This window comes from Sinohyriopsis cumingii, chromosome 16 (genome assembly GCF_028554795.1).
Source record: "Sinohyriopsis cumingii isolate HCF-2022 chromosome 16, ASM2855479v2, whole genome shotgun sequence".
Lineage (NCBI taxonomy): Eukaryota > Metazoa > Mollusca > Bivalvia > Unionida > Unionidae > Sinohyriopsis > Sinohyriopsis cumingii.
In genome coordinates this window covers 66,723,485-66,750,304 of record NC_142976.1, presented here as the reverse complement: position 1 = coordinate 66,750,304, position 26,820 = coordinate 66,723,485, and the positions used below count along the sequence as shown (strand labels likewise).

The 26,820-nt window shown below is 34.9% G+C and overlaps 1 protein-coding gene across 1 annotated transcript in view; it reads right to left on the bottom strand.

Moving 5' to 3' along the window:
* Nucleotides 1–14,876: 14,876 nt before the first annotated feature.
* The window catches only part of LOC149780702 (thyrotropin-releasing hormone receptor-like), an 81,376-nt gene continuing 69,432 nt past the window's right edge, over nt 14,877–26,820 (bottom strand). Inside the window, exons 3-4 of the mRNA XM_089936225.1 lie at nt 25,696–25,836; nt 14,877–15,046 (exon numbers count right to left, since the gene is read on the bottom strand). Of these exons, the coding sequence (XP_089792351.1) occupies nt 14,877–15,046; nt 25,696–25,836 (311 nt within the window). The remainder of the gene's footprint in view (nt 15,047–25,695; nt 25,837–26,820) is intronic.

The following is a 26,820-nucleotide window of genomic DNA, read 5'->3' as shown; positions in this document are numbered from 1 at the left end:
GAAGTAGTTTGTCAACTTTTCTATTGCGGTTAGATAATCTTCTCCTGTCTCCTGGAGGGTTTCGAAAATGTCGTTTACTTCCTCTCCTGCATAGTTTAAAAGTAATGCACTTCGACATTTTGTGTCCCTGATGTCCATTCCAATCAGAATGTTATCAAGCCGTTTCGCCCACTTCTTCCATCAAACATCAGGTGCGTTTTTGTGGACACAAAATGGTGGAAAAATGGGCAAACTAGCAGCCATGATCAGAGATGAAGACTTTCACTACTTTCACTGTAGCAGGTCTGTAATAATTCTTTGAGTAGAATGATACAGCTTTCCTTATCCTTCCCTTGTTACCATCACCTTTTGCCAAGTATGTCCTCGTCGCCAATGTACTGTTTGGGTTTTGTAATGAGAGAGGAACAAACGTGTTTAGTACAAGCTCAATATTTTCCTGCTCGCCATAATTTGTGACCAGAAAACTGGGTCAACCAAACTAAAGTACTAGAATCAGCAAGCCCCAGAGTCAAAGTTACTACAATCCAATTGCATGCCATCATTTAAATCTTCTCTGTGTGGGACATGTATAACTAAAATGAAAGAATGAGTTACACTACTATCTTTTTCAGCATACTCCTCAAAATATGTATATGGCAAAGATGTTTTTGCTTCTGCCTCTCAGGAGATTTTATTGTACAATTTAAGTCACTTTCTTTTTAACTTTATGAAGACGATACTAGTTAGCCTGAGGAGGATTTTGAAGCACGTACAAGAGATGCAGAACTGTATCAACAGGCTGAAATGTTCTTTCCTGTATAATTATGTCCTCCCTTAATTAAATTATGGAGTGAGTAGACTGTATATTATTTCTTTCTACTTCACAATCAGAGAGATTGATATCCGAATCCTCTGTTAAAAGAAGCTTTTCTTTTAACAACGTCAGAAGTCCATGTACAGTATGTCCACAAGTAGGTTGAATGGGAATAAAACCTGCCATTTGACAAGGGTAACACGATCTATAGTATTTCAAAGCATCGCTTTTAATCTTTTGCCAAGAAATCATTTAAGATCTTGTGATAAGTCTTATTGCTCCTTAATGACCAGCCAAGTGAGTTTATTGGGCTAAACTAAAAATATCCAGTTCACACGACTTAGGAACAACAATTTGATAACGCACTGACGACTCACCATCAGTAGGTACTCCATGTGGTCTCAATTTCCCACACCCCATTTTCACAAAATGGTATGTTGGTAATTCTGCAGAATCAGTTTCGCTAATAACCCTGTGAAACAAATAGGAGATCTCATGATCGTTTTCCTGTTCGACAAGTGATTGTCATTTGTCATGCTGATTAGGATAGAGATAATGAGTTATAAATTGAGGATCACAATGATCAGTACCTTTTGACTGATCAATACCAGGAGCAAGGGTGACCTGATAAAAAGCCCAATCAATTCATATGTCAGCCAAAGGAATAATTTCCTGATCAACTTCGTTGTTAAGAACTCATTTTGCCATAGCTCTAGCAACTGCACAGGCAGGGTATAAATCAGAAACGTCATTTTCAATAGGATCAACCTTTTGATCCAAGCAAGGCTTATCATTTACAAATAGATTAACCACAATCGTATCTCCAGCTAAGTTATAGCCAAGCTATAAATTAATAACCTCAGTGGGCAATGGATTTTTATAGCTCCGATTGTCACTGGTCCTGAAACTAAGTATGATGGCAAATTTACATTATGCAGTGAAATCTGAATAAACCCACACTGACTAAGAACACTTTCAGAAGGAAAATACTTCTCCTTTCCCTTAATATGTTAGTAGATATACGATTGACAGAATCACCAATAAATGATCTATAACTTTAGGACATGAATAGTTCATAATTCTCCATTGTGAATTGATACTGGGGATAGTTTGACCCAACAAATGTATTATTTCTAATTTATGACCATGACCTTGACCTCTGAGAAATAAGAACATTTGGAACAGCTGTGTCCTGATTCTATTGCTTATTTTTTTAAAAACTTTTATGAATCAGAAATAACGTGCCCCATTTTTTTTCAAAAAGTGCACAGAGAAAGAGATAAGGATTTCTGATCAGTTTATAAGATGTCATATCAGTACCACACGCTCCAGTGTGGAGGTATTGAAATTACGTCACTAGGCTGGCTGTGTTACGTGTCTTCATTGGTTGACTGAGTTTCCATTAGCTACAGTATTTGTATATAAATACGTCTGCATCGACAGAGGAGGGCTGTTTATCACAAATTGAAACACCGATTTAAACGGTTGTAATAAAAGAAAAAAAACCCCCACACATAACCATGGCTATGGCAATGCTTCAGGTATCATTGTAGTTAGATTAAAACCACCCATAACAATATTAGATGAACTATAAATTTATCCTGTTTGGAAAGACAATCATATGTATATGCAAAGAAGTAAAGCAAGGAAATTATTAATCTTACAAGCCACAAATATGAGATGCTTTGTATTGTACAAATTGTGGAGTAATGTAAAGACTTGTAAACTTGTATCTTTGTCCAGTATCGAATACATGTCAATACCCATTTATATATATTAGAATCACACACTACAGACAATCATATATATATATATATATATGATTGTCTGTAGTGTGTGATTATCATGTTTGTATAAAATGGATCTCCTATAGTTTACTTATCCTGATGTAGTTTTCTAGTGCTAGGCGGGGACTTTTCTAGCATACTCCGGATTCTTAAAAAAAACAACTTGTATTGCGTTTCCAGAATTATTTTCGTTTGTAAAGTTACTAAGCTGTAGTACAAGTATAGTAACAGATTGATAAAACATGTAAGCGGATGCAATTTGTCTCCCATTTACTAACTTTGTTAGAGATTTAGTAATAAGATAAAAATCTAATCTGGCTTGTTTACTGGACATATGTCTGCACCGAGTGTATTTTCATTCATGCTGATTATGCACTCTATAATAGACAACCATGATATGATGTCCACGAGTTTATTTAATCTTTCTTTGCATTTTAGGCTTTTAAAATTTACATACCCTTCCAAATCCAAAGACGGGACCAATACTAAATTGAAGTCAGCACATAAAATATAGACTGGATTTTTAAATTCTTCGATTATTTCTTCTACTCGTTAAAACAATTAAGATCATCTGGATTAGGTCGTACATGTTTTATAAGTACTAATCTATTGTTTTATATATTCAAGTCTCGTCCAAGTGAATTACCGCCTTCTCATTTCTTTTATGTGTTAAGTTAATTTAAATTTGTTATTTACATTATACTTAATCCTCTTGAAATGGGCTCATGTGAGTTAAAATACATATATATTCCCATTATCCATGTTGAAACAATAAAAGAAATATTTTGTCTTATTGGGCATTCACTTTCGTTGACAGCATTCATTATAATTATATTATCCATCGTACGAATGTTAAACTGTAGCTTTTTGACATATTTTGTATCTCGAATGGTAAAGGACTATATTTATACTAGCTAATATGCGTTAATACATTTAGGACCGATACCCTCCTTGGAAAAAGAGTACATGTACCAATTTCTTACAGCAAAATGGTCAGTGAAACATGTACGGAATAATAAAAGATTAGAAAAAGTAGAACATAGCTGGTACAGTGATAATGAAGGAAGTATAGAAAGGCATTTTCGTTCCAATAGCAAGAGTAACATGTTCAAGTAAACCTCATAAAAACGTGGAAACCTTTTGCAAATGCTTCACTGACGAAAACAAATGACTAACAATTCTTATCAAAATTCTTGACCAGATGGTTTAGTCTTTCTTTTTTATATTCGGATAGCACAAATAAATCTCTAGATCGACTTGCCCAAATATTGAAAGAAAGAAAAAAAAAACAATAAAATAAAACAAACAAACAAACAAACAAAAACAATCAATGAATGATTATAAAAACGGAGCTAGAACCCTCTATCAAGATATGCCTATCATATCTGTGTGTGTAAAATGTCGGCATATTTGTAATGCGCATGTGATCAAGTAGAATTCATATTTTTTAAATACAGAATATTAATATTAGTAATGAACGTTTAACATATTACTCTTGCGTTATGTATCAGACTTCAGAATACGCGTATATTGGATTTGTGAGCACCGGTATCTCTTATAAATTTGTCTGGTGTTTAATGTGTTTCTTTTTGCGAGATGTGTAATTATCTGCCTAAAACTGTTTACTTAGAACCCAACCCACCACATTATAAAATGACCTGCTTGTGCCAGCAATCAAGTTTTCCTTGTCGTATCTCATATGTTGTATCAGCAGTATTACGACATTTGTCGTTTACATTATGTTGCATGGATACAATTGTAAATATGAAACAGAGAAATGAGAAAAAAGCCCATTGTTTATGTGAATATATCATGCTAAAGTGTTTAACAACTAACTTTGTTCTCATGATTGACCAATAAGCCGATCACTCTCAAGAAATCTTACTGTTTCTTTTACAAACGCTTCATCGCTCATTTTACCAAGACTATTAAATCTTTCCTAAATGACATGCATTTTTTATCATTATTTGGTACTATTGATACTTCCTGATCCAGATCAGTTTTTACTAAGGCTTTGATAATTAAAAGATAATAAATTAGTATTGAGATAATTGTGGAATATTGTTTGTACACTTGGAATATAAATTACAATCTAGATATTCCTGACATCTATATCTTCCATTTAAGTGATCATGGTCTCTACCTTCATTGGACCCTTTATGCTTTTCAGAGATAAGACATGTACTTGTGTAATTCAAATGGTTTTTATTACTGAATATCGTTTCAGCAGCTTTACATGGTTTTAGTTATTCATAAACAGTTATTGCAATTGCAATTTTCTCAACTTTGTATAACATTTAACTGTACAGACTTCTCCTCTGTGAAATGTGGGCTTATCTTCCTGTGAGTTAGTCTGCTAGTACGTGTGTTGCTGCTTATGCTGTCTACAATATATTTGACTCCCGACTTTTTTGAGTCTTATTGTCTCGACGTCTTGGAGTCTCATTTACAGTTCTGACTTCTTGGAGTGTGATTTATAGTCCTGGCTTCTTGGTGTCTCATTTATTGTCTTTGCTTATTGGAGTCTCATTTACAGTCCTGATTTCTTGGAGTGTCATTTATAGTCCTGGCTTCTTGGTGTCTCATTTATTGTCTTGACTTCTTGGAGTCTCATTTATAGTCCAGACCTCTTGGAGTCTTATGTAAAGTCCAGGCTTCTTAGAGTCTTATGTTTAGTCCTGACGTCCTTATTAATTAATAGCTCACCGATACTTTCAAAATCACAATAAAGAAGAAATAAAGCATTTAGATAATTTGAGTAGTTGAAAATTCAATGATAATACCATTTGTGTGACTATATATATTGTCTGAGATGTTGTATTACATTGATCTTTTGTAGTCATTTAATGCACTAATTACAAAACATATTTGTTTCTTGTGTTTTTATTCTTTTGAGTTAATTGTAACGTTTGAGAAAAACGTATACAATTATCTTGTCTGATTTGTTTTAGCAAATATTATTAGTGCATCTATGTGACTGTCACTTTCTTATTCTGTTATTAAAAGTGACCCTATAAGTCTATCAACCGGTTAAGGAACATTTATATAAATATTGAAGTCATTTTTAAATGTTTCCTTATATTTTATATTTATTGGACATTTATTAGACCAATACTCATCTTTGTCAACGTGATATTTTTGTGGTATGTGATGCCTATGATGATATATTATACTGCATGACGATCATTCTGGAGAATGAAGAGGGTTTTTATTTAAATGTTTGTATGCAACACTGTAAATCTACGTGCGATTTGTTTCGCGTTGGTGTCAATTTATTAACATCTAAAGTTAAATAACTTATCTTATTATCTCTGTATGTATCTAGTATATCAAACAGTTCATCAGATTTACTTTTATTTCATCTGCTTTTATCTCGTTTGTGGATTGTGGGGGGATGGTGTTCTATGAGAACAATATTCATAATAATGATAATATAGTCCATCTTCATCTATTTCAATTCCTAACGAGCTCGTTTAATTTAGATGATTTACATATGAATATTACGATAATTGTTAGGACTAATTATTAGGAACTATTTTAGGGAAACAACATTTATTACAAGATTTATCATACCCTTCATATATTATGAGCGCATATTTCTTACCATTCACTTGCAGATGTTATTAAATTTTCTCAATCATGAATTCATAATCTTGTTCTTCGTATAGAGATATTCTATTGTTGGAAAATTTTTGCTCAATATTCTCTCCATTTAGGTCGTCTGATTTATATGCTACAGTGCCTCCTAAAATTAGTTCTCTGCTTGCAGAAATATCTTTCGTGAAATTAGGCAGATAGCCTGCAGCAATATTAGAATTCTATTTTGAGATCCTGACTTTCTCGTTTTTTTTTTATATTTGGGTGTTACACAAGCATTTTTGTAACTCAGCTCATTAAGGCAACCAATCCCTTGTTTTCTTCCTTGCTTACTTCACTTGGTGAAATGTCTATTGACGTTCCTCAGTTCAAAATCACCACGTCATGCAGTTAATTATTACAAACATATCGTTTAGAACTATCTAAGATGGAGTTTATTAAAAATTATCAAATGTTCTGGAAGTGATACTGTTTTGTCCTAAATCACACTTGTATATGAATTCGTAAGGCTTGGGGTCATTTTCTCAGTCTTCACATATGTGGAGCTGAATTGATATAAATAAATTTGACATTTGTTAAAAAATAAAACATTTTCATAACATACTGCTATTATCAGGATGCCATATTCTTGAAGTTCTATATTTGCTCTTGTAAGTCTCTGGCTGTTGGATAATGGACCTTTTTAAACGGCCCTCCTTGATGCATAAACAGGATAGATTTTCTCAGTAGTCAGCCGTATCAGTCGCACTGGAGCCTTTGTTGGCAAAGGGGTACACATCAACTTTATCGAAGTTTTCGATAGTAAGGTATAATGGACCTTTTTAACGTTATGTGTCGTTATTGGTCATTACGGTATGTATTTTGTCTATGTGACTTCCAATGACTACAGTAGAAACTAATCATTACATATACTAGATTAAATTATTGTAATTACAGATAGTGAAACTTTTTAATAAACCGTCGTTAATTGTTTTGGTTAATAAAACTCCATCAGAAAATGATAAAGTCGATAAAACTGCATGAGAGCAAATGCGCGGATGTCATTACACCAGTGTTAATCTATTCAAATCATAGCGGTCACTGGTGTTACAGATGAGCAACCACAACTTAATAGCACAGTTTAATTCAGTACAAAATCTGGGACATTTGTACTTGATAAAGGTTTCTATAAAGTTTTGAAAACACACCAAAAACATACGTGTTCCATTGGCAGTTGATTAACTATGTATAACTTTTTGTAATTACAGCAATGTATATATATATATATATATATATATATATATATATATATATATATATATATATATATATATATATACACCTATCAGTTATAATTAATTGCAATGTATCGTTTATGATGTGGTCATTCAAAGTTATATGGTCAAGCTTAATGGTGTAATGTCCAATACAATGCAGGGTTAAGAATGTAGATAGAGTTAGGTATATAGGTTGCCTTTCTCTTGAAGTTTCTACTTTTCTTATCTTATATATTTGATTGTGTTCGATAGTTCACCTTCTGAAGTGGTACTGGAAGCTTCAAAGTCATCACATATTTCGTCAGGAGTCAGCTGCACCAGTTGTTGGAGCTTCGTCAGGAGTCAGCTGCACCAGTTGCTGGAGCTGTTACAGGCAGAAGGGTATACATTTTAACTTTATCTGAATCTTTGAATGTTTGATGGATGACCCATGTGAAATTATATTTATAAAATCAGTAATTGGTTATTGATCACTATATGTATGCCGTACTTCATGTATACTTTTTAAGCACTTCATCATGCACATGTACTTTCAAATTATGCTCGTTAACTCACGTGATGTCTTGACTAGGTTTTAAAGATTTTGCTTATTGTCTTGCATTGCATAACTAATATCACTATGCACCAACACTTGATGATATGAACATTCTGGAAACGTAATGAATCTGACATTTTAGAATGGTAATTGTACTTTCTATTGGAAATGTAAAATATGATATATGAAGGTGTGTATTCTTAGAGCTCTTGCTCCATCTAATAATTCTGGATCACTTCGGAATGCAATGCATTATATCCAACAAACCGTTGAAAATGTAAAGCTATAACTAGGTTTACATTTACAGTGAGTGAGGCATGAGAATGAATTAGCTTCCTTACTGAGTGCCCGTATTGCTTGTTTGAGCTGCCTTGTCAGACGAAACAGTACCAGATTGTACATGATTATCAGAAATGGATTTGGAAGAGATATTGTGGGTAGTGTCGGATCAGTGTAAAATCATTTGCACAAGGAATTACCGGTACCCTAAATACCTTAATCAAAATCTTACCAGCATAATGTCTGCAAAGATCATTGGTTAGTTTATATTTGTATCTTTAATGAATAAATATTTTCAATTTTCTAACACTGTCGAATGGAAATTCACCCTCCCCCCCACAAAAAACTGTGCAATGAAACCTTGAGTGGTAGTGTCCTTTTTTCCCAAAAATCTTATTCGCTTTCTCCGATATCGTCCCTCATTAGCTCTTTGTTTTGAATCAAACTTATTACGGTATTGTAGACACTTGAAATACAATTTTCAATATAAAAAAATCACAACAAAGGAAGGGAGCTAATTCGTCACTGGCAGAGTTAAGTTGTATCACTTATCATCTATTTTACTGATAAAGTATAAAAACCTTTTTTTTTCAGTTTCCCATTATTTACAGTGTGTCACATTACGTCACTGGCTTCATAATGTAATTGTGATTCATTTAATTTCATGTGTTCTTGTCTACACACACTGTAATATTTAAATAAATAGATTTCATTCTATTTACAGAAAAGGAAGTCATAGTGATCTTTATATATACCACCAGTCTAACACTACCCGAAAAGTGGCAATGTCATTGTTGTAATAAAATAGTCTAATCGGGGCAAGGCAAAGAATCATTCATTCACATTTCGGAGCAAACTAATAAACTCTATAATGCATCGTGTACAGTTTTTCTTAGGCCATTCTAATCTGTCCATTACAAAAGTAAACATCGTTTCCTATATTTGTCAGAATAAAATGTTCCTGTTTCTTAAGACCACCATGAGCCGTTTGAACATAATACATATGGAGTTGAAAAACCACAACAGTTGATGTTTTCTTATTAATATTAACCTTTCTTCTTCTTCTTCTTCTTCTTCTTCTTCAGTCTTCTAATGTCAAGCAGCAGGTCCCCAGAGAGCACACCTACTGAAGTGGTACTGCTGTAGCAAGCACATCATAGATCTCCCCACGAGTCAGCCGCACCAGATGCTTTGCAATCAGAGACTTAAACACATCAATTTGTTTTGAGTCTTAGACGGCAAGATAAGGTTGATGCCTCTTTTCATTTGTGTTAATGAAACTAGTGAATTCTAGCAAATATTTTTTCCTCTCAAATAATATCTCAATACAGTATAAAATACGTCCTCAGACTTAATGTTAATGAATAGAAGAAATTAAAAAGTGAAAACTGCCCAGTCCGACTGAATTATATACTGGCGGAAAGGTCAAAACAGGCATATTATCACTACTGCTACGTGACAGTTCGAACATCACCGACACCGTGAAAAAGGCATGATTTAACCCATCCAGTGGGAATTAACATAATTATTCTAAGATACCAACTGACAATACTTTGCAAACCTTGACGCCTTTATCATGCGAAGGAAGTGGAAGCTAGGTGCCTTTTCCAATTGACAACCCAAGACAGCCTGCCGAGGCTGTGGCTTGGGAAGGTATCGCACCCGCGACTCTTAGAAAACGAATACGATGCTCTACCAATTGTGCCACTATGTTAGTAGTATAGTTGGATACCCTGGGTACAATGGAAAATCCAGTCAAAACGGTCGTGGGACCTTCCGGGGACAAGATATATAGGGACAATGAAAATCCTAGTCCAAAAGGTCTTGGGACTGTTTAGGGACAATGGAACTTAACCATTAATATAGGGATAATAGGAATGAATCAGGTGAGGTGACGTCATTATACCGAAGATTGGTAACAATGTAGCAAGGAGCTGACCTCAATCGGACCAAAGAGCGGGAAAAAGCCTTAAACGCTTGGCGGAACATAGACATATATAACACATACAACATACAGACATAGATGGATGAACATCAATCTATCACAAAAACAACGATACAACAGACTAAAAAAATTGTTTTAGGCAAGAAAGTAATTTTTTCGAGGCATATGAGTGGCCTTGAAAAGAGCCTTTGGATTTCTTCTTCTTTTTTCTTCTAATTTCTTCTATTCTTCCACCAGCTTCTTATTTTCTGCCTTACACTCTTTGTCTTCTTCTTCTTCTTCTCATTTCTTCCTCCTCATTTTTTCCTTATCCTCTTCATCTTTCTTCTTTTCATTTTCTTCTTCCTTTTCTAGTTTGTTATTCCACTCTTTCATCCTCTGTATGTCCTCTTCATCCTCCTTTTCTTCCTTAATCATCTGTCCAGTTTCTCCTTAGCCTTTTTAACATGTGCATACTACAGGCTCTAATTTCAGTTCCCACTAGTAATACTTCCACCGTGCCAATCGTATCCACCACTTCCTGTAGTTTTATCATTTTATTCATATGGTTGCTTGCTATCCTCTTCTTTGGTTATTCCGTGTAGAATGGCGCGAATGGTCGGTCGGTCGTTTCAATTAAAGTCGTATTAGCCCATAGGGCATGCACGACTGATTAATGCCCCAAATTGGGCTGATTGATTTTTTCGAGGGGGACGGTATCCCAACCCATTAAAGCACGTAAAGTGTGCTATTTGTTGAGTCCGATTTTGGAGACATTAATGTCTCACCGGACTCATGGTGAGTGGGAGTGGCACACACGCACTCACTTATACATGTCAGGCAGTGACAAGGGTATGTCGGACGAGTGGACGGGATGAGCCTTACATCTGTAATCGTTACATTTTGTTCCCATTTTCCGAATGTTAAATGGTGTCGTCTTGCCGTATTTATAATTTGGAGAATCATTATTTGTGCTGTTTGTAGGATAGAGGTGATATAATAAATCTACCTAGTCTATGTTAGGGGATTTATATAATCAGTTAATATTATTTGGATCATACTCTAGTTATACATTTTTCCGCCTTGTGCCGAGGGTCTGACGGCTCGGTTTTAGCCACCTTTTAATTCTAAATTTTGAGGTCATACTTCTTAATTATATAATTTTTGGTGCCACATTGTGTAGCTGGTTCTGATGGCTTTGGGCGTTTAGCCACCTTATACATCTAAATTTTAGGTTCTTATATTAAATTTGACAAGTTATTGGTCAAGTCGTTGCCGCATTGTGCATCGGGTCCTGATGGCTGAGATTTAAGCCACCTTATAATGGCTAAGTTTATAGGCCAGTTTTGATTCTTATATTTGAATGATCCATCATGCCTTAAGTTGAAAGAGAGAGTATGTAGAGATTGTGAGTGTATGGGTTGAGGCCGAATTAGCTACCAAACACCTATTGCACTGTTTAGCAGGTAATATTTCCGGACTACCCAGGGTGCTGTAGTGAGAGGTGCAGGTGCAGTATCAGCCCGCGCTTGGCGGTACACACCCTTACTCGGGCGGTAAACCATATACTACCCCGCACCTAATTCCCCACCCAGTCATACCAAGAGGGGCGTCCGGTGGCAACATGACCAGCTGTTTTTGTAAATGAGGGATTTGGGAATTGACCTACTTTTCTGTCTGTCGCTCCATTGCATTGCTTAACGATTCACACTCCATTGCATTGCTTAACGATTCACGCTCCATTGCATTGCTTAACGATTCACTCTCCGATCCACCCCTGGTGACGTAGTGGGTGATGGGTGCAGGTTCAGCATCAGCTTGCGTTTCGCGGTACACCCCCCTACTTGGGCGATAAACCGTATACTACCTCCGCACCCACTTCCCCACCCATTTCAATAATTGAAACTAGCAGTTGGGTGTTAAGGTTGGTGAAGATGGATACTTTGTAGGTATATGGGGTAGGTATAGGGGTAATCAATTAATGAAATGAAATGTCAATTATGGAAAGTTCTATCGTCTAAGATTGCGTCCCCGTCTGACGACAGGCTTTCCCACAGGATAAGGTCTGCTTCTTTGGAAAGAGAAGGAGAGCTCTTTCGTGTCTACACGGCAGTCGACAAATCCTCTCTCTGGTTTCTGCCGTTGCTGTTGTTGCTGATGTTCTCCCTGTTCTCTATGCTTTTGAAGTCTATACTTCCCCGTCCATTCTTCTTTCTCTTTTTTGATTTCCTCTCTGAAGAGCTCTTCTAACAGGTCTTCGGTCACTTTCAACATTCTGACATTCTCTATCTCTTCAGGCTTCGGTATTAGGCTTTGCCTGACACGTTGTAAATTCACGTTAGCTTCGTGTAGCTTGGCTAGTCTTGAACTCATCTCCATAGAAAGATGAGTCAGCAAAGGATGGTCAGACTGAATTAATGAATTATAGTCGCCTACGTAGCTAAGTACTTTCGTGACTGGTTAATTTCTGAAAGTCAGGAATTTTTAATTTGTCGGCGTTGTAGGAATGGTACCACTACAACTTCGTGTTTATGTGTGAGTGTCACACTTCTTACTTAGTCCGTGTGGATGAGGCAAGGTGGAAAGGCACCCAGGAACGGCGCATGAACCCAAACAAACAATTTGCGATCCGCCAATTATTAAAGAGCGTTTTGGTTTTCTCCGTTGCTTTCAATTACCATTTCCAATCAGAATTAATGCAAAACATTTCCAACTAAAGAACAATACAACGAGTTATTAGTTAAAATATTCAACACCCAAACAGATTTTACCTTTCATGTCTGGCCATTGCAAATTAGAAATCAGCCAAAGTAATCCACTACCAATCAAATTTGAGTTTACATAATTAACACTACCAAGTTAGAAAACTAGCCAATGAATACAACCTCCATTCAGATGCACCCTTTCATAGCCCACATGTGCGAGTTAGCACAAGTCAGAAATCTAGCCAAAGGATTCAACTCCCAATCATATTTGATTTTACATACCTAGCACAACCAAGTTAGAAAATCATCCGATAATTTCAACTGCCAATCACATTTAGCTTTACATAGTTAATTCGGAAAACTAGTAACTTGCAAATTAACCAAACCACCGAACTCATTACACTAACAGCCTCAAAACGCCAGGACGTATTTTTTTATTTCAAATCAAGCCCAGTTATACTAATGGACAGTAAATAAACACAATAATGTGTAAGCCACCTGTGCAATTCTGTAAAATCGATCGAGTCCTTGAATTTTCCTACGTCTTAACTGTTAAAAAGAATTCTAGTACATAGTGTACGTTGTAAATACCCTAACTTTCCTATTCGTTCGTATGTCTAAGCGACTTGTCACGTGTTTAGGCTTGAATAAAGATTAATACAAGAAAGAGTGAAAACAACAAGCTTTGAAAAAATACAATACTTTATTTTCCTGGAAAAATTCTGTAAAAATGAAAAAAATATTAACTTACGGTTTTATAGAATCAAATCCAAAAATAATCCAAGAATAATCCAAGAATAAAATTTTAGTAGTCCTAATAATAAAATGTTCAACTGATTTCAAGTTCGAATCCCGACGAAGAATCCAAGATGGAAGACGATGACGTATGCTGCAATCTGTAGTGTTAAAGTCTACAGTTCCTTGTAGAAACAAAAATTATCACTCCGGTTTCTTATAGCTGAATATTTTTATTATAAAAACTGTCCTTGTTCAACGATTTTACATGAGCACACGTATTTTCCAGAAAAATAACAGAATTAATCCTTTTGAATCCATGTAATTTGAAATAACTCCAAACAGCACAACATACAACTTCTAGTGTAAGAAAAGGCCCAGCTGCAACTGAGAATAATTCTCGAAAACATTGGTTATATGGTCTTGTAAAACGTAAACAAAGGGTCACGTGATCATCTTCTGGAAGTTTATAGAAAATACGTTCTTGTTAGAGATCACGTCTACCCAGTGTGACCCTGACGAAAACCAATCATTTTACTCTAAGAAGTAAAAAAAAAAAATTGTTTTCATCTTAAAGACGATGTCCTATCATGACCTCGAAAACATTCAATCATTTTAAAATAAAATAGAACTTGTTTACGTGGATGCTACGAACTTTGAAACAAGGTCAGGATTTAGATCAACACCTGATGTTTATAAAACAAACAGTCAAGGTCAAACTATTTTCTGAAAAAAGTATCATCTCTAGTGAATAAATTTAATTTTTCATTTAATGAAAAATAAAAAAAAATAAAACTGACAAACAATTAAATTGAAATAAATATATATTAAATCAGATATAATTAAATCAAAAATACATAATAGACTAGTCACTTTTAGGTGAAATAAGGTTTCAGTTTTGAAGCCGTGGATAGAGGATCGAATGAGTATAATGGTGTTATCGAATGGCAATTCCAAGCCAAAGCGAAATCACTATGTTAAAAGGCGATTCGGAACCCTGAGAAGGGCTATTTTGGTAGGCTAGTTGAAAGTTTCCCGGCGTTCTTCTGCTTCTTTAATTTTTGCCGGACTTCGCCTTGTCGTGTTTGATGGTATCCGGGAAGTGGTAACCATGTATCATCGACACGTAGTTTATCGCTTCCACTAGCTGGTAGATTGGATAGTGCGTAAAAGCATTCTCGTAATATTGAGAGAAAATACTGTCACCGTAGTACCATTCGCCGATCTGGGCCTTTTGGTGTCTAGTTTTCTCCAGGCTAGATATTTTACGGCATTGACAAAGTGTCCAGCCTTTTCACATCGTCCAGCGCTGGTTCTAATCCCATATCTTTGCACCGTTTTAGTTCCGGGTATGTTTCCTCTTCTTCTACCTCTGTATCTTCCTTTATTTCTTCTTCTGTTTCTTTTAAATTAGAAGAAGACACTTCCAAATCAGCTACCAATGTATATGTGTCTTCATGTAGAGCTTCCTGCCTTGTTGGTGTTGGTGATTTAGCTGGGGTTTGGGCAGCTTTGCTCACATACGTCTCCACTTTAGTAATTTTTGTGTAAGCGATTCGCTTTATCCTGGGCAGTCGTATTCTGAGGGCAGGCCCCTGTACTTATAGTTGGTCCTGTCGACTGCTGGGGTTTGACTTGATGAATTGTAGTGGGTGGGCTGCTTGTTGTCTGGATCTGCAATGTACGTTCCTTCTGTTGCCATCTTTTGCCCCTTCTACGTCTTCTCGGCTGTAGGTTTCCATCTAATTCTTCTTTTTGGTTGTTTTTTTCCTTCTCCAAATTAAAATCAGGTTTGTTCTTTTTTTCTGCGCTCTAAGGCTCCAGCCTGAGGCATCTATGAGGCCGAGACCTATTAGCGCACTCAATGCTGGAGCGGGAATAATTTCCGTCGCTAGCACTTTTTCTAGTACGTGGTTGTTCGCTGCTCTGTTCGCTGCTGACTATGGTCAGACTGCCAATCAGTCATTTTAATTAAAGTCGTGTTCGCCCTTACGGGTATGTACGACTGGTTAGTTTCCCATTTGAGAATAATGTATATTTTCGACGGGGAAGGAATAGTGTCACTTCCCTCAACACATCAATGCACTCATAGAGTGCTGATTAATTTACCGACAGGTCGTGTAACAATAGTCCCTTTCGACCTGTATGAAAGGCTATATCGAGTTGGATTGGACCCAACACTCACTCAGTATAAATACATGTATGTGCTTGAAGGCATAAATGCGTGATAAGACGTCTAACATGATTGGGTACTGGTCTTATGACGTCACCCCTGTTCCGTGCGTACACGCTATATCGGGGCACTTGAGTACAGACAAGTGGGAATCGACCCACACACTCGTCTTTTAATATCCGAGCAGGCAGGGAGGAGAGTGACTCGAAGGAGAGGTCCAAACGTCGCTGGAACGTACCTGAAACACCAAAATCAATATTACCAAATTCAACCCAGTTACTTATATAATGGGTATTCCCTATTACCAATTCCGTGTTAGCCACAATCGCAATTATAACCGCAGTTCACTGTATTTCCCCTCACCTGTTCTCTACACAAGATATGGATTAACGTTGAATCATCTACGAGCGTATCGTTAATCCTGTTCCGCACGGACTTACCCATGCATGTCAAATCATCATGGACAATTATCCGGATCACCGATACGAGCGTTTGAAAAAGAAGAATATATGTGTAGATACAAAGCTGCTTAAAGAGAGCTCTCATCTACGGTCCAGAAGTCAGAAGATGTTTGAGGAAGAGAAGACCTATGCAATGTCCTCTATGCTAATGGAATGATGTTAACTAAACAACAAAGTCCCTTTTCAGGGCCACTCATTTGCCTTGAAAAGTTTTACTTTCTTCCCTAAATTTTTTTTTAGTCGGTTGTATAGTTGTTTGTGTGATAGACTGATTTTCATCCATCTATGTCTGTATATTGTATGTGTTATATATGTCTATGTTCCGCCAAGCGTTCTAGGTTCCCCCCCTACTCTTTGGTCCGATTGAGGTCAGCCCTTTGCTACCTTGTTACCAATCTTCAGTACCGTGACGTCACTTCACCTGTTCCATTCCTATTGTCCCTATATTAATGGTTAAGTCCCACTGTCCCAAGACCTTTTTAACTGGGATTTCCATGGTCTCTAGAAATCATTTTCCTAGAAGGTTCACGACCTGTTTGACTGGATTTTCCATTGTCCCTATAAATCTCGTCTCCAGAAGGTCCCACAACCTTTTGCTGGATTTTCCATTGTACCCAGGGTCGGTTTCGTCATAAAAAGCGACACCTGTTGCTTCTAAGCTTGTACAGGCAAATATATACGCAGATGTACTGAGTTGTATACAGCAAGGTATATTGGATGTCCCTTTGCAAATTCAGCTCATGAAAGCAGCGAATGACGTGCGATGATAGTACGTATGCATTGTTTCATGTATACCTTTTTAAAAAATACCTTATAAGCTAATCTGCATAGTTTGAGTACTATGTAAACGGCATCAGGTACTAATACTACAGGTTTTATAAACTATTGATCGTGATGAAACTGACAATTTAGAAATCAAATATTTAAAAGTCCAAGGATAAAGGTGATTCTCCATATAGTAACTTTGGAATCATTACAGAGAACAAAACATCAACGTATGGTTGGTTTCCTGTTTATCAACGTTTCCCTTTTTGAACTATGTTCATGAAACCAGTAAATGATTTTGGATCAGTATATGTACATTATGTATAAATTGTAAGCAATCCACCATGCCCGCACAATTTACAATAACTCAACGCCTTTAACATATTTAATTCTCTCGATTTGCTTGTCTTGTACTATATAATTACTGACACTTGGGTCTAGCACTCCGGGGTTAACAAACTATGAACATTTATGATTCTGATATGGTAGAAGGCAATTTTAGAATTGTTTGGGAAAGAGAGAAGACGAAATATGAAGGTAACTAACAGCTGTTGCTAGGTTTGATAACGTCATGATAATTTTGGAAATCAATAACTTATAACAAACAAAAGTTTTGAGGTTTTAACTGTTCCAGTTGATATTTTATTCAGAGGCGGCCATCGCTTTGGAACTGGTAACAAAGAATAATTTGTTTTTTTTGTCCCCATCCCGATCCATATATTTTAAGACAGAAGGCATTACAATTATATATATATATATATATATATATATATATATATATATATATATATATATATATATATATATATATATATATATATATATATATATATATATATATATATATCTAGTCTAGTGCTTTTAAGTTCACAGTGAAACTATAATTTGCTTTGCATCTACGTTGATGTATGTTTGAAAATGGATTATGTTAATTGAAAATTACGTTTCACAGTTAGACGGTATAGGAGATAACATGCATAACTTGGCTTTCAGATGAATGGCCAGCATGGTTTAATTATTGCATATGTCTACTACAGGGATAGATATTTCAAAATCAACATTGTTGAGGGGTTAATGAGAAGCATACCAATATGTTTTAGCAACAGGAAATGCAATCATGTTTAAGGCCCTTACCATTGTTATGAGCAGTATGGAAGCTATCATTTGCATATGGAATTAATCTAAATACCTTAATCAAAATCTCTCAAGCATACTTTTTGCAAAAGTCATTGGTTAGTTTTTATTTTGTAACGTTACTGTATATTTATTGTCATTTTTCTGCAGTCTGTCATCGTCTGGTTCACCAAAGGAGTGTCCTTTGCGACGTAAGAGCAAGCGAACCATGCGTATTCTCATATGTGTAGTGCAAAGTGATGAAGCGTTACTTTAAGACTTACGCCTTGTTAAGACACGATATATATATATATATATATATATATATATATATATATATATATATATATATATATATATATATATATATATATATATTTGTTATGCAACCACCTTAATAGGTATGTTTTACGCTATGTGTGTGTTAAGTAATGTTATAAAGAAAAGATTCCAACCGCTCTACATTATTCTAAACATGATATTTCAATGCTTTTAATATAAGTCAATATTTAGTTTTTTAAATGTTAATTATATACAAGTATTTTACATACTAACATTATGTAATAACGTGAGATTTAATATAACTACACTGTTTTGAGTATGGAATTGACTATATACAACATATAAATGAATGAGTACATCAAAGAATTGCATTACCAGAACTATCAATATGTACACTGCTCTAAAAGTTACTGGGGCAGCCAAAATCTAGCGTAGTTTTAAGAAACGTGGACATGTACGAGACCTGTCAGACAACAAAGCGAACACAAAATAATAATTTGAAATTTATTTTACACATAAATATAATGATACAATGCTACACTATGCTGAATTCAACAGATATAAGAGAAGTGACCACAACAGGCAGAGGTTCATGATTGACGAATGTCCACACAAAACAGGAATCATAACAGACAAGTGTTCGCTTGAAGGCGGTATTCAAAGGGAGATGAAAGTTTAGTTTGTTGGTTTTAAAAAGTTAGCTCCCTTGAGTCCCTCTATTTATAGCAAATGTTTTATATATGCAACGGAAAGAGGAGACAATTTCAATCTGATTAAAATCAAAATCTCCACTGACTTGTGAAAAGATCGGACAACGGTCGCTTAGGGGTCATAGTCTGATGACCTTTGAATTAGCCAATGGAAATGCAGCTTTCGGAAATCTGAAAGGAAATCAAATCTTTGGCACACATGGATGCTCTTTCGCCTTAATAATCTTAATAGTCTCCTAAATGCGAAGATACACGACGACTCTGATTGGCTGATAAAGTTAGCGACTATATTTATAACACAGAACATGAACCCGAAGCGGTCATTGTCAGATCTTCACGTAGGTCAGTGGAGATCGGATTTTAATAAGATTGGGACAATTTAAGCCTATAATGAGATTCAGATGAAACTCTTAAAATAAAAGAGGCTCCTCTCTCTTCCTTATATAATTAGTTAATTTTTGTACAGGGCCCCTTTCAATAAGGGAAATCGACAATTAAAAACAAAACGGTTATCTCCTCTGTTGTGGCGCCTATTTGAATGGATTAAAGAAAACTGATCATCTTCGTTGCCTATAATCGCACTGTAGTAAACGTTGCAATGTATCTGACGTACGGGAATGTTCGTTTATACAATTAGTTGATTTTGCACAATTTGCAAGTGAAATAAAAAATTGGCATATCATCAGGGAACAGTTGATAATAGCATGGCGGAACTCCTCCAAGGACTCAGTCTGTATAAAGGACTGGGGCAGCATATTCCATAATCGCCGAGTTCGCCAATATAGTAGTTATTGATTGTATCTATATAACTTTATTTCTTATTTGCAATATTGCTTAAATGATGTGCATATTTCCGTTAGGTTTTATCACACCTATGTCGTTTTGATTTAAAACGTTTAACATATATTTATGTTTAAGACTATTATTTGTAAAATTGGTAATTTAATCGCCATTAAAAGGACAATTTATTCATTGCTTTTGAATTTCCTACAAAACATTATGTGAGAACTTTGTGTACATTAGAAACAGTTATATGTACCTACCGTGCAAAGTATAGAATTAAAATATTGAAATCGTCTCGGCCAATTTTGTAATGTTATCATATTGGGCACGTAAAATGCTTGTGATAGTTGTATTATGAGAGAGAGAGAGAGAGAGAGAGAGAGAGAGAGAGAGAGAGAGAGAGAGAGAGTACAGTTGCTGCATATTTGAGGCATCTGTGCAACATGTAGAACACAGGTTTGTTGCTACACTGAGCGACAAAATCAGTTTTGTTATATTCATCGTGAAAACGATGAGAGGTTTAGCACTGGTTCTTTATTTTATCAAACTGATGTCCAGAATAAAGGAAAGGAAAACATGCAACCATAGTACACACCAATACGAATATATTTGTTCCATTGCGCACCTATCCTCCATGATCTTATCAACAACGTCATCACTGACTTAACTAGAAGTCAATATTATTGCAAAAAGATACAGAGTGATTATCCGTTAAGCTTGCGTATATTTAATTGTCAAATTAACCCTGAAATGGAACTAAATGTTGTTTTCCTAGAAATTCGTGCCATATTTATACCTATATTCTTATGATTTTCTTAACTTTATATTAAATAACTTGAAAATTACGGATGGGCCATTATGAATATTCAGATTTACACCACAGCGATTTCTTTCTGCGGCCTGTAGTATATGTAGCAATATAATTAAAATAGACCAATGAATTTCAAATTGATATGCTAATATTTGTCTTCTTATAAGCACGGGGACATAAAAACTTATATTTAAAGAGGTACACCATTTTAAAAAAATGTTATATTAATTTATCAAACAGGGAAACCAAAAAACTTTGACGTGCAAAACGTTTCAAAAACGCATTCATTTTCATCAATTTGGTGTCCATACATAACAAGAATTTAGGCAGATTCGTGCACTAACTCATGACGACATGCGCTTTTGGTAGATAATACGCATATAATTCTACCTGTAATCAACAACGCTCGTGAGTGGATGCATCTTGATAGATTCCACGTCTCTTTTTGCAAATCGAAGTCTCCGGGACTTTTTTAATCTTTTTTTTACCTTTAGTGACTTCATTGAACTTTTGTGTTGCATGTTCATCTGCTGTTTATGTTCGAACCGTGCAACATGATAAATCGATGGATCTCTCTTACAATGTCTTAAACAACAAAGACCACAGTGACCTATATTTTATGTTATACCAACAATGGCTAGGTATTTATGTTGTTATGTATATTCGATTTAATTTAGATTTGATTTAATTTAATTGTCTGTAAGTTTTAAAATCTTTTAATTCTTTAATTATGCTGGGAACAATTCTAGGATTACTCAAGGCCCTTGACTTTCACCGACAAAAATCTGGATTCTTGGGGTAGACAACGATAATAGCTTCTATGCTGATTTCACAAATGATGACCTTAAAAACATTATTAAAATAATTCTTAATCTCATTTTTCTCAGTTCATTAGTTTGATATCAGAGACAAGAATGTTCCTTTTATTGTTGTGAAGATAGGCAGGGTACTTTTACAGTTTGTCGGCTCAATATTGGCTACTGCGTGCTGATTATAAGCTAACATTGTACATTTTGAAATGGTTAAGAGTTAAAGTGTCAAAACAAAGCATGCGAAAAGTCTTAAGTTGCAAAACCGGCTAATATAACTTCATTCTGAATTTAATTTTAGCATGTTACTATTAACAGTAGTTAAGTTAGACTGTCAAACGTTCTGGAGAAATAAGCAATAATTAAGTACACTCAGTCTGTCTTTAAGTCTTAAAATATCTTATGACTTTTTTGTATCTTTTCTTAAGCTACATTATTTTAACAGATATGTCCTCCCAGCAAATGCTGGGCCATTATTTGTTTCTTCTCCAGTAGTTACTCCTGCTGCCACCATTTACCTAGTGATAACAAATAAACGTTTTAATTTGCTAACATTTATTGTTCTAAAAAGTGAATCAAAGATAAACGTCATTTGATGTTTAGATAATGATGCTTTCCTTTGCAAACCATTGATGTGTTTAATAGAAACACATTATTACTGCTACTCGCTTTATAATTCATGAATAAATGTCTCCCTTTAATGGTTTCATTGCAATAATATAATACTGAGCTCTTATAGAAGAAATTTGCGATCTACATATCGGTCCTGTAAGTACATTGGTATTCTCATTTAAAAGCTGGATCCTGTACATAAACATTAGGTCATGTGCACACATACTAATCTAAAGCTCATCATCACGCTGAAGAGGTTGTTAAAAATTGTGTATTAGCCTGATTGTTTCTTTTGAATGACATAATGCTGTTAATCTTTTGTTGCGTACGACTTTAACACTCAACGTAACGTGCAGAAGAGATAAAACGTCTGACGTTACATACCTCAGTATTTGAGGCGTTTTTATCAGACTTAAAAATATTTAACGAGTCTTTGATTCTTTTATTTCCTTAAAATAACTGCTGCTAATATGGGCGTTATTGTCTATTTTAAACTGAAATTAATACTATTCTACCCATGTTTATTCCAGCAGATTCAAGATTCTCCTGACTTGTTACAATTTTAAAATCATAACGTGATACATATTCAGGCATAAGCATTTCTTTTTCATCAAACCTTTTTTTGTAATTACTGATTTACTTTTTTTGCATTACATCTATTGTAATACAGACTGTAAGACTTTCTGCTCATTTCGTATTAAATTTAGCTTTAATTGTTTCTAACATTTTTATATTTTTTCAGCGTTGTCAAAACTGCCTTTTAATTATACGTATATTATTAATTACTTCTAACTCAATATATTCTTATCTGCTTTTGATAGTTCAAGATCGGCATGTACTTCGTTGCAAAACCCTAAGAAGAAAGCATCTTCTATCATTTTCATGTTGACATTGTAATAGAAAATCACATGTTGTCTTCATAGCTTTTATCTTGTTTTCATAAATATTTGCGTGTCCCTAATTTTTGGATGAGTTATGAGAAATAATTTTTTTCTGCAACTGTAACAGTATTCGTGTTAGCTGTTATCTTTCTGCTCCAAACAGTACGTTATGTTTTATAAGCGTTGACTAATCTTTCACTTCTCTTGATTGCTTTGTATAATTTCATGATTCAAATCTTTCTCTAGTTGTTTCAGTTGTTCCTAAAGCACAGACTCTCTCGGTTACAATTTAATTTTTTAAACGATTTTAAACTGTATATTAATCTATTCTTTTCTCTCAAAGTTGCACCAAACGCACTAAAAGCCGATTGGACCGCTAAAAGCGAATTGGACAGATACATAGGTAGCTAGCTGTAAATGAAGCACGTAATCCAACTATTGTTATTTCCTACACTACCTGAAACAGTTGCAACTTCTATGCTACTTCTATCCAGTTCAAATTGTATATGTTGCTTTGTATTTCTTTCTAGCCCCTTACAAGAGTCCACATTTATAATATGTCTACCTCATTTTTTTTTGTACTCGAACCCATGAAGTCGTTTTCACTGGTGGATCGAACGTTTGTCTGTACGCTTTAACCACTTCGGTCACTGTCTCACGTACGAGTATACAATAAAAAAAATTATATGAGCATAATCGTGCTGAACAGATAAACAGACATTACACATAAAAGTGTATTTAGATAGTATAGTTTATTTTTCAAGTATTCTAATACTTTAAAATGTATGTGTAATGTAACAGGTACATATTTCTATAACTATTATACAATAATCGGTTTTACCTTGCAAAATCCCAGCGAGTTATTAGTAGCGCATAGGTAATAAGTGCATTAAGCCACGTGACCTCATGCAAGAAACCCTGCGTATTATTAATAGCGCATATGTATTTTTAGAGCAAACACGTGAGAGGGTAATGTCTAAATTGTGTGCATAATTGTGATTCTCCAAATTTGTTCCGTTTATATAAATCTCACTTCTTCTAATATAACATTATTTTTCAGTAGAGCAATATCTGTCGAAATAATCCCTTGATTATAATGGTATTGGTGCAGTCAACACGAAATTATTGTTTCAATTTTCTACGGAAATATGATACTTTTTATGTGCTAAGCCTCACTTTAAAAAACAACAATTAAAAGATGAGAGGTAATTACGGGGAGATAATATAACATAAATATGATCTAGTAATTTGTATGATACGTTCATATGCAATATGAGGATAAAGAGTCCGTTAGAACAATTAAATAAAGTGATGCGCAAAAGAAAATGGAAACGGTAGAGACATAACTAAAGAAAACAAAAATAATCATTTGTGAAACACACAAAAATCAGTATTGGTCTTTGCTTTTTGTAAAAGAGCTTCAGTATAATTGAAAATGAGATGTAATATTAAACTTATTAAGTTATTAAAAAACGCAGAAAAAGATTTGACCAAAAAACCTGAAAACAGTCAAATAGATACTGTATACTTCAACACATATAAAATGGTTTTATCAGTCTAGGAGTTCCCTTGTGCTGGATACACATAAAGCAAAACTGATGAATCGTACTTGTTTAACTTTAAATCTAGTGTCCGTTAACTGATATTTATTTCACATCAGTTATTTTTTTTTGACAGATAAAATTAATAAATCCATTAGATATTAAGAACAAAATTCGATATACAGTTGGATAATCATTTTAAATGTATTCGCGCTATAGAATTTCTAGTTGGATAAACTTATGACTTTAATAGACAACCATGTTTTCCAGCTTTTATCCATCTTGTCTATTATAGAGCGGGCGACGAGTCATGCTTTCATATAATTTCTCAAGAATGATCAGCTTCGTTGTAAGTCATAATGGCATCGACCATAAAAAATAGCTATGAAAGGATACATTTTTATAAATTTGATCTTTTGGGAACCATACTGGAATTAAAAAGCCCCACAAACCTAAAAGGAATATCTGCAGAATTGCAATTCTTATTCCTAGATGCCTGTCAAGGCACAGAAACAAAATGATTCTGGTCATAAAATGACCAACTTAGCTCTAATCCATAGTCACCTTCGCTACAAAGTCTATGATGACCCATGGCTCTGCGACTTCAGATATATAGTGAGCTAATTTTCTTACATTTACTGCCGGCCACAAATTAGGAATTTGAGAACACTCAACATGAAAGATAATTGACATAAATATTGTATTAGCAGGGCCAGTCATTTATGTTAACTTACCATGAAAATTTGAATATTTTCAAACCTACGTAGAAATAAATCCCAGCCACTAAACTAGTTCATAGTATTCATTAGACATTAGATAAGCTTTGTGCCCGTGATGGTATGCACACTTTTGTTGTTTCATCAAGGGTTTAGTAAACTATCTTGGTGTACCGAAGTGAAAGTTTTCAAAGAAGCAACACACATCACTAATGTTGTGTTATGTTTATAACTCTTGGTATATGATTTTTTCCTCAGCCTTCTTAACGCATTCTTCAACATCACTTAGAATTATATACACTTTCTCTGGTGTAGATGCATTCTGGCTCCTCCTGAAAGGACAGGACTCACACCACTGTACGGGACAAGGCTTCAGTGAGTTCAAGAACACTTGTGAATATAGGCTGGTGCACGAGGGATTAAATACCTGAACAAGCATTCTTTGGCGATGAAGATGAGCTGGTCAGTTTTGTGACAGCTCTTGACTCAACATGGCGACTGGCTAACAAATTATCCCCTCGGGCTGCCTCACTTAGGAAAGTAGCGTTTGTTTGAAAGTTCGACTTTTCTGTAAATGAATAAGAAAAGGATTAAATATAACTTATGAGTATTTACTTGATTGAACTTTAATATAACGACGAGATGTAGTGGCGATGTCTACTAATTGAAGGGATGCTGATTTGTAGTTTTCCATATACAGTTAAAGTACCATGTACCAGATTCGTGGACTTTAAACCAATGCATTTTGTAGCATTGGAAATGGTCCCGATGCTTTAGACATGTTTACTTCATTGTCACGATAACCATGTCGCTTTTCAAGTCTGAGAATTGAGACATGTATGTTTCACTGTCATGACACCAAGGTCTCTCTGAAAGTCTGAGACTTTAAACATGTATGTTTCACAGTCATGGCACCAAGGGTCTCTTGGAAAGTCTGAAAATGACAGTGTGAGGCCTTTCAAGAAAAGCTGTTTTAAAAAAAAATCATTTTGGAAGACACGATAGTAGCAAGTATTATTTTCCAATTATTTTGAGCTGTATCCGAAAAAACAAAGCCATGAAAAATTACTATGGTTTTGTTTGAACTCCCCTTAGTAAAGGAACTCTCAGTGACAATATAATCAATAAATTTCTCCTTCTGTCCCATAAATATTGCTAGTGAACTTAAAATTGATGTCAAGGTATGGTCAAATTGTCGTCAGCTGTTTTCGTCGTTTTATCAGGCCATGACGTCATTAAGCATAATCGAAAGATGTTTAAATTGTGAAAACCTCCACTATATGCTTAAGAAGATTGCCTCCTTAACTTCTCGTTATCGTTATTATTTTATTAAATATTGTAAATCTGACTTTTTCTCAAATATAACGTCTTATATATTGCTGAATAAACGATGACTCTCTTATGTGATATAAAAGTATCAAACTTTGACAGTTAATTTTGAGATCTGGCACTGTGTGATACGTTTATGTTCAAAACATAAAGCTCAAATCATTCGTGGCTGCTATTTATATGATGCATGCTATTTAAAATAGGTGTCATTCTTGTGAAACGA